Raw genomic sequence first — 8,732 nt, 5'->3', positions numbered from 1 at the left:
CACACTTGCTAATGACCTTTACTTGGCAATTGGACATTTATTCCCACCAGGGCCTAAAAATGCACAGATTCAGACAGGTTTGGGGAGGACATCATGTCTTTCTCTGAGCTAGCTCGTGGTTTCTGTACAATGGGAGGTGATCATACTGACCTGCTAGGAATAATACATGGCATGCCTCTGGCCTAGAAGAGGTGCTCAACACATCTCTGCTCTCCAGGTTCTCCTACTTCCTAGCTGACTTTCCTGGAGCTAAGTGACCTCTGTGCATCCCTTTCTGTAAAATGAGGAGAAGTTTAATTGAGTCTTCCCCACCCTCAAAGGACTGGAGACTGCAGCCCAAAACTTCCTATTCTTTCATTCTGGATTTTTTTTGGGGGGGGGCTTTCTATTTATTTTAGGACAGACCCCTTTTAAGTGCACTGGCAGGCAGAAGCAGAAAGCAGGATGACCTAGAGGAAAGCCCTCTGGAGTTTCAGAGAACAGACTTGGTGTCTTGTCTAGGATCTGAGGTTTGCAGCCTCTGTGTCACTAGGTAGGAACCTGTACCTCAGATTCCCAGCTTGTGAACCTCTGGGGGATGCATTGGCAAACTTGGCTCTCTCAGAGCAGGAAACATGCCTTTTCATTTTCTGTGCCCAGTTTCTCTCACACTGCTGAAGCACAGAAGGCTCGCACTAGTTTCTTGCTTGCTGGATGAATTTGGAGCTGCTGAGGGTTCAAAGCTACTGCCTTTGTTTGAAGTCTCATGGTTCCAAAAGGCTGATAACTCTGGGTCCCTGAGCCTTTACCCTGCACCCAGTGACTTGAGTTGGTACTCAGCTGGAAGCAGGGCAAGACTGGAGGTTGCCTGGCTACTCTGTTTTAAGACCACTGCTTTGCTGAGACCCACAAGCACCTGACACCTGTGCTCCCCATTGGGGAACTTAGTTCACACACTGTGTAGTTCTTGGTGATAAAAGTTGTAAGCTCTGGAGGTGGTCAGAACTTCCTGGAGTGTTCTCTGCCTGTCGCTGGCGAGAATGGTCAAAGTGATTCCCACAAGCCCAGATTTGGTGTAGGGTGATGCTGAGGATTCAGAAGCCCCTGTGGTGGAATGGATAAGAGCTCTGAGCTCCTTGAGCTCACCAGGTGAGAGTTCAAAATCTCCTGGGGGTGTGAAGAAACCCCATCCCTCTTGACTTAGTACACCATGGGCTAGCATGACAGGGTGTCACTTGGAAATGCTAATGCTACCTTACCTCTTGGAGAGATGTGCTTGAGCACACACACAGGTGCTTGCGTGCTCGCGCACCCACACACACAGACACACACACACACACATTCTAAACAATATAGGCACCATAGCGAACTCTAGTTTCTGACAGAAATTTATGTTTACTTTTAAGAGATGCTACATGTTTCCCTCTAAAACTCAAGTAACTCTGCTGTTTTAGAGCTTTTCTCCACATTATTCCAGATTCATCCTTTTTGTTAGTCACTTTATTATCATTAGTTTAAATTCAGCCATAACAGCCACCCTTAAGGCTCTGGTTCTTCCTCCCTCTTCCTTTGCCTCAGTTCTTGTTCTCTGCTTTCCCTTTGATAGACCCTTAACAGTTCAGTGTAAACCTTGTTATTCTTCCAGTGTCTCTGCTACCTCAGTTTCTCTATAATTACTTCCTCCTCATCTCTAGTACTATTTTCAGAGATCAGATTGCCATCTAATCAAGAATTTTCTTATAGTCCCTTCATTTTTATTTCAGTAGTATCCCATGGTTGTCCTTTTCTCCACTGAAACCACTCCTCCACTCTTTCCCCTCCTCTAATAATTTAAGTGTATTTTCTATTTCCACAGCACAGCATGTCCTTTTCTCTTTGACAGTGCCCCTCCCTGACACTGAATTAAGAATAGCCAATACACGATAATTTCATAGTATATTCTGATGTCTCTTTCAATCCTCTCCTATCTTCTTTTGGAATCTCTTAATTTTTTAAGCATGTTGAGATATCCTCTTCTCTGTTCCACCCCCCAAAATTGGTCACATAATGTTTTCCACATTTCCTAGTATCCCATGCTTTTTCTCTAGCACAGCACTGATGGAACTGCTAGTTTACATATTTCTCTCTCCCACACAATCTAGAACATTCGTTGTAATGGGGCCTGCATATTACAGAGTATTCCCAGGGCCTATACTTGTTCCTCACATAACAGGTGGTCAATAAATGAACAAGGTGTGCTAGTTATTATGCTTTTATTTTTCTCTATATTCTGCAGTAACTAAGCAAAATCAGGGAAAATGTCAGTTTTCTTTACAAGACAACAGACACAAATCGTTTCAGAATGGTCAGATATGAACAATTCCCTCACCTCCTCCCATTTTACTGGTTATTTCAAACTTTCAAAGAATAGCCCATTTCAATGATATAAATTCTGTACCACATCACAAAATATGATGGAACGACTTCATTTCATTAACGTTAGCAAGACTGTTATACTAAATCTCATCGACAGGAAAAAAAAAAAGAAAAAAACTGTTCAATTATATATTTAAACATATTGTGATCCTTAATTAACAGTATTATAAAATGAATACAAGTTTACAATATCCAAAGCAAACACTCTATTTCGCAGTTAAACAATTAGCACTGATCACAAATACCAAATACAGTGCCCTCCCCCATTCACGTCATTTCAACTCCGGACCCAGGTCACTTACTCCTGGGGTATCTTGAACTCTCTTTTCCATTCCGTAGGGTCTACCTCAGATTTTCCTAGGGGGCAGAGTAACCTCTAGCACCTGAATTAAGTATAGCCTCAACCTCTGCATCGTCGTCCGAATCCCAATCATAATTACATGGCCAGTCCTTGGAGCATCGGTTACGAACCCTTGCCACAAAATGCATGACTTTCAGCTTGCTGGACTCCACGTGTGCTCGAGGGCCCCAGAAGAACTCGTACTCCACTGGACTGCTGCGGGGTACTGGCTTATAAATCAGGTACCCTCTGCGCACAAACTCTTCTGTAACGACCTTCTTCGGATCTCCAAAGATGCTGTGCTGCCGCCCAGGCTGCATTCCTAACTTCCCCAGCACTTTCCACACCAGAGCCTCTTTTGCGCTGTTGCCCATGATGAAGATGAGGGCTAATATGGACATCAGGAGACTTTTCTTAGTGCCCTGAAAATTGCTCCGGGCTACCGAAGGCTTTTGCGCTAGGGCACTGCTAGAGGCTTCCTCGGGAGTGGTGGAGGCTTCCTCTGGAGTGCTTGGATCTTCCTCCGGGCCGCTGAGGTCGTCTTCTGGGGTGCTTGGGACCACAGAAGCAGCCATTGGGGTCTCAGAGGCCTCTGAGGCCTGGATCTTGCGATTGTTGCGGTTCTCTTCTGCGGCCCTTGCATTACGGCGGCGCCGACTCTTCCTTCCCCGAGGCATGTCTCTTGCAAGGCGCTGAAAGCCTACACAGTCTTAGGGAAGGATGCCTGTAGCCTCTGTAGAAAGCAATTATCTCTATCCTAAGATGCAGCCGCGGCGGAAGCTACCAACGTCAATAGAGTCTTTGTAACAACAAACCAGACGTTTTCAGCCACAAAGCTCGTTCCCACGCAAGCTGACTTGCACTAGCAGTCGCTGCCGGTACTTGCCGCAGTTGCAAGCGCGCGAGAAAGCTCAGCAGAATTGACTCCACCCCCCCCCCTGCCACGCACTCGCCGAACACCAAAGAGGAAGTGGGCCGGTCCTCCACAGGGACTTCCGCTAGCAGATAGGAAAAGGAGCGTGGTACAGCAGGGGTGGGACAAGGGTAGAAATGACGGCTAGGGATTGGTGGGGGTTGGGGTATGTACGGAGGAAAAGAATACCCAAACGGTTCTGAATTCTTCAGTCCACTACAGACATTCCAAGATTGATTCGCTGGTTTGGGGAAAGAGTGGGTCTTTATCCCATTCGCACCGCACCAAAGGCTAGCTGGCGAGGAGGGAAGTCTGGGGGGAAGGAGTTGTATTCTTGGAAGGAATCATTTGACCGTAGCCCTCTTTTTTTTTTTTTTTTTTTCCCTCTTGGCGTATGCAGCGCATTCACTCATTCTCCCTGTTTTCAGAAAGCATTTATACTATACGTATCTAATTAATTCTTAGGCTCATCTAGGACCTGGATAATAATGTTATGGCCAAAGTGCTGGGCGATGAGAGGAGATGAGAATGCAAAGCCAGTAGTGTGAAAAAGGTGCAGAGCCTTTGCAATGTTCTGCGTTCTCAGGGGTTACCAAGCAGGGCAGTAAGAGGATCAGACCTCCATTTGTGCAGCCTCAAGGAGGGGCAACCTATCTCCTGGCAGACCACATAGGATGCAATTAAAATAAGATGCAAGAGGCATGAAAGTGAGCCTTGAGGCTGTTGCTATGGGGATGGAGACAGGCATTTTGAGGGTGACCACTGAAAGGCAGGGGAGTGCAGGTTGGCTCCAAGGTTTCCAGGCTCCAGTCTCCCTGAGTACCTCATTTATTTTGCTTCTTTCAGAGCACACTCTGAACTTTGCTCACTTGTTTTCTCTGCCTAAATCACCTTCTCTTTCTTCTCCAACTATCTGAATTCCATCTGCCTGCTCAGAGGCATCTTTCTCCCTGAAGCTTATTTTGGTTGGTCCAAAAGGGCATTGAGCCAGTTTTTGCTGCCCTGAGGCAGGCCCTAGAGCTGGCATTTTGTATTTTTTTTCTCATGTCATTGCAGGTATTAGCTTGCTCAAGTCACTTTACTTCTCTGAGGCTGTTTTCTCACCTGAAAAATGGAGGTAAAGTACTGGCTTCATAGGATTGTATGAATGAAAAGCCTTTTTAGCGTAGCAGGCACTGGCATAGCAGGCCTCTCAAGGTGTTGAAGCAGTGTTGAGAATGTGGCATTTAATAAATGCATGTTGAAAGAATACATGATGGAAAAGTTCTTACATGTGTTCTTAACTGAACTCTTAAAAGGCAAGTGAATGGGTTTTACCTGTTTGGCTGGAAAGGATTAAATGCTTGCTCAACAGAGGCTCAGTTTGTAGTCCCCCTTGGGGAAAGGCCCTGTCTAGCCTATATATAGTCTTTGATATTTCTTGGCCTTTATTGGAGTTTGTGATATAGAATATGGCTGCATCTGGTGAATGAATTCTATATGATAGGGCAATGTGTATCACTGGGAAAGCAGAATTGCCAGCCAAATTGCACCCAGTGAAGTCCAGACATCTGCACTTGTGTAGAAAGTGGGTGCTTCCTTTGGAGAAACAGGCATTGAATTCAGACCTAGGAACATGAGTTTTGACCCGTTCTAAGTCACTTACATTTACTTTAACCTTGATAAGTTCACCTAATATCCCTTCCTTTGATTTTTCTCTATAGAAACAGAAAAGGCTGATCTCTCTAGCTTTGTTTGCCTGACTTATAAGTTTTTCTAGAAATCTTATAGCACACACCAGAGATTCTGGATTAGAGCAGGTTCACCCGAGTTTAAGATTGATTGATTCATTCATTCATTTATTAATTCATTCCTTCTTGTATGTGAAGTTCTTTATCCCTAGTATACTGCAAAATTGGGTATATTTTTTCAAATTGTTTACCTATTCTAATTTGATAGCCTGGGAATGTAATAAGGTAAACTTATTCTCTTCCAAAAATTCACTTTCTTACTGAAGATTTATTTGTAGGCAATGTCTATTGAGAGTTCCTGTTTGATAAATCTAGCCACATACATATTTGAGGTAGTGCATATCTGTTGCTTCACTCCTGCCCTCAAACCAGCTGATTAAGCAGAGGGTGCCATTTCCCTGTCATGGCCTTCACCTGAGTGAACCTTTGCTCCAATCCAAAACAAGGACAAAACAGTTCTATTTTCCATCATGGATAGGTATCCTTATGTAATGTCTAGCCTAGGGCCTCAGCTCTAAAATCAGTTTTTCCAAAGATGTCATTAGGAACAGAGGTCATTGTGGGCTACTTGCAGTGTTTCCCAAAGCTTAATAGTCACATTTATGTAAGACAAGGCCAAAGAGGTTATTATTCAATAAACACAGTGTATTTAATAGTAAAAATATCACCAGGCATGGTATTAGCAGGAGGAAATCATAAAGTCATATATTAAGACACTGGGGATCTGTTATCTGTTTTGAGGAAGTAGCACATGATGGAAGAAAGGCAATTGATCTATGAATGCTTTAGAAGTACCGTGAGAGGAGAGAAACTGACATTAACATGCTGAATTACCATATTGTTTCCTAACCTACCTCTAAATCTGCAGTCTTTACGACAGCCTTTATTTACCAATGAAACTAGAGAGGGCTTAACTAGTTTGTCCAAGAACATAGCACTTATGATGTCAGTATTTAAACCCGTATCATCAGATTCATGAACTCTGGCTTCTGTAATCATACATCAAAGCTGCTCCAATTTAGTGTATATTGGGTGGTGCAATGAGGTTTAACAGGGAAGAGAGTGTGTTCCCGTAAGATAGGAGCATAATGGAAAGAGAAGAGAAAAGGGACAGATGTGGGAAAAACTGACCAGGATTTCCATGTTCAGGATTTCTACTCTTTTCAAGCTGTGTCAAGTCCAGAATATTACTTATTCATTTTAAGCCCAAATTTCCCCCTCAAAAATGGATAGATCATAGTGGTGTTATGAAGATTAAAGGGTAATGGCTTATGCAAGTTGTGGCAGTCATCAAAGATGTGATGGCTTCCTGAAGGGGAACACTGAATTTTTATGCAGACTATCTGTATCCCAGTACCAGACCCTTTGCTCACTACACCATCTTCCTGAGCCTCTTGCTCTCCTTGCTTCATTTCTAAAATTATGCCACATAATCCACCTATCCTTAGTCATAAAAAAGGATTTCCACAGTGTGTCCTATTGATCTAGAGAGAGGCAATAGTGCCTGATGCTTAAAGGCATGGACTTTGAAGGGAGATTGCTTAGGATCAACTCTAGATTTGAACATACATGTTAATACTTGTTAAGTGCTAAGAACAGCATTGTATTTGCTGTATATGTTCATTACTAATAACTCTGAGCTATTGAGTAGGTGTTTCCCTAAAGTGTTTCCAATTATATAAAAAATTTAGCACTATACTCAGGATTCATTTTCAACATCCAAATTCCTTGGCTTTTTGTCGGGGAGGGTACTAGGGGTTGAACTCAGGGGAACTCGACCACTGAGCCATATCCCCAGCCCTCTTTTGTATTTTATTTAGAGACAGGGTCTCACTGAGTTGCTTAGCACCTCTCTTTTGCTGAGGCTGGCTTTGAATTCGCAAACCTCCTGCCTCAGCCTCCCAAGCCAATGGGATTACAGGTGTGGGCCACTGCACCTGGCACCTTGACTTTTTTATATTATCATTTTTTTATATTCTCATTGACTTCATATAACCTCTTTTCCCATAGTATCTATTTCAGAGTTAAATAGTATTAGCAGTAACAATGGCTATGTGCCAGACATTTTATTCATATAAGAATCATATTTAGGGGCTGGGGATGTGGCTCAAGTGGTAGCACGCTCACCTGGCTTGCGCAGGGCCCTGGGTTCGATCCTCAGCACCACATAAAAATAAAGATGTTGTGTCCACTGAAAACTAAAATAAATAAATAAATAAATAAATATTAAAAAAAATTCTCTGTCTCTCTCTAAAAAAAAAGAATCATATTTACTGAACATCTATTACATGCTAGGCACTGGAGTTTTAAGGGTAAGGTCACAGTCTATTATTAGTATAGAGAAAAAAATTTAAAAGTGGAGTATAACAGGTGCTGACTTTGATTAGGAGAATCTTAGATGAGGCATACTGACTTTTGGGTTTTCCACATAGAAAACCCTGGGAAATCAGCCTAACTTCATGTACCCAAGGAAGGCATATATGAGTAAATAAGTGAATGTTAGACTGAATGTTTAGTATGAGTTAAGTAGGAGAAGAGTGAAGAAAAGTGTTCCATACAAATACAGCAGAATGTTTGAGGACCTGAAAACCAAAATGAACACACACACACACACACACACAGGATTTTTAGTGATTGTAAACCACTTTCCCTAAGAGCCAAGTTTTATTTCCTTTATGAGTGTGATCTGAGGATTTTGAGGCACACTGTGTTAGTTTTTCATCACTGTGACAAAATTCCCTAAAAAGAACAACTTACCATAGAAGACGAAAAGTTTACTTTGGCTTAGGGTTTTCAGAGAATCAGTCCTTGGCCAGCCAGCTCCAAGGCTCTGGGCCTGAAGGGAGGCAGAACATCTTGGTGTAAGGATATCGCAGAGGAAAGCTGTTCGGTGCATGACAGCCAGGAAGCAGAGAAAGAGAAAGGACGGGGGAGGGAGGGAGGGAAGAAGAGGAGGAGGAGGAGGAGAAAGAAGAAAAAGGAGGAGGGGGAGGGGAGGGAGGAAGGGGAAGGAGAGAGAAAAGAGAGGAGCGGAGGGGAGGGGAGGGGAGGGGAGAGGAGAGGAGAGGAGTGGAGAGGAGAGGAGTGGAGAGGAGAGAAGGGGAGAGGAGAGGAGAGGAGAGGAGAGAAGGGAAGGGAAGGGAAGAGAAAGGGTTTGTGAAGAAACAAACTTTTCTGGATCCTGCTCCACTGACCTGCTTCCTCCAACTAGGTCCTACTTGCCATTGGTCCATAAATGGACCACTGATGAGGTGGAGCCATCCTGATCCAATCAATTCTCCAAAACTCCATTTCCGAATACATGAGATATTGGAAGATATTCTAGATTTACAACATCACACACAGAGATATTTTA

The 8,732-nt window shown here is 43.4% G+C and overlaps 1 protein-coding gene across 1 annotated transcript; it reads right to left on the bottom strand.

Moving 5' to 3' along the window:
* Positions 1-2,240: 2,240 nt before the first annotated feature.
* On the bottom strand, positions 2,241-3,676 carry Mageh1 (MAGE family member H1). The gene has a single exon (XM_026413609.2). The coding sequence runs from the start codon at positions 3,409-3,411 to the stop codon at positions 2,752-2,754; it is 660 nt and encodes a 219-aa protein (XP_026269394.1). The 5' UTR covers positions 3,412-3,676; the 3' UTR covers positions 2,241-2,751.
* Between the last annotated feature and the right edge of the window lie 5,056 nt (positions 3,677-8,732).

Source organism: Urocitellus parryii, chromosome X, assembly GCF_045843805.1.
Source record: "Urocitellus parryii isolate mUroPar1 chromosome X, mUroPar1.hap1, whole genome shotgun sequence".
Lineage (NCBI taxonomy): Eukaryota > Metazoa > Chordata > Mammalia > Rodentia > Sciuridae > Urocitellus > Urocitellus parryii.
The sequence above is the reverse complement of the archived record's forward strand: the minus strand, read 5'-3'. Positions and strand labels throughout refer to the sequence as shown.

Bases quoted from the DNA above. Each gene is read 5' to 3' on its own strand.
- Mageh1 (XM_026413609.2), bottom strand. From the start codon at position 3,411: ATGCCTCGGGGAAGGAAGAGTCGGCGCCGCCGTAATGCAAGGGCCGCA.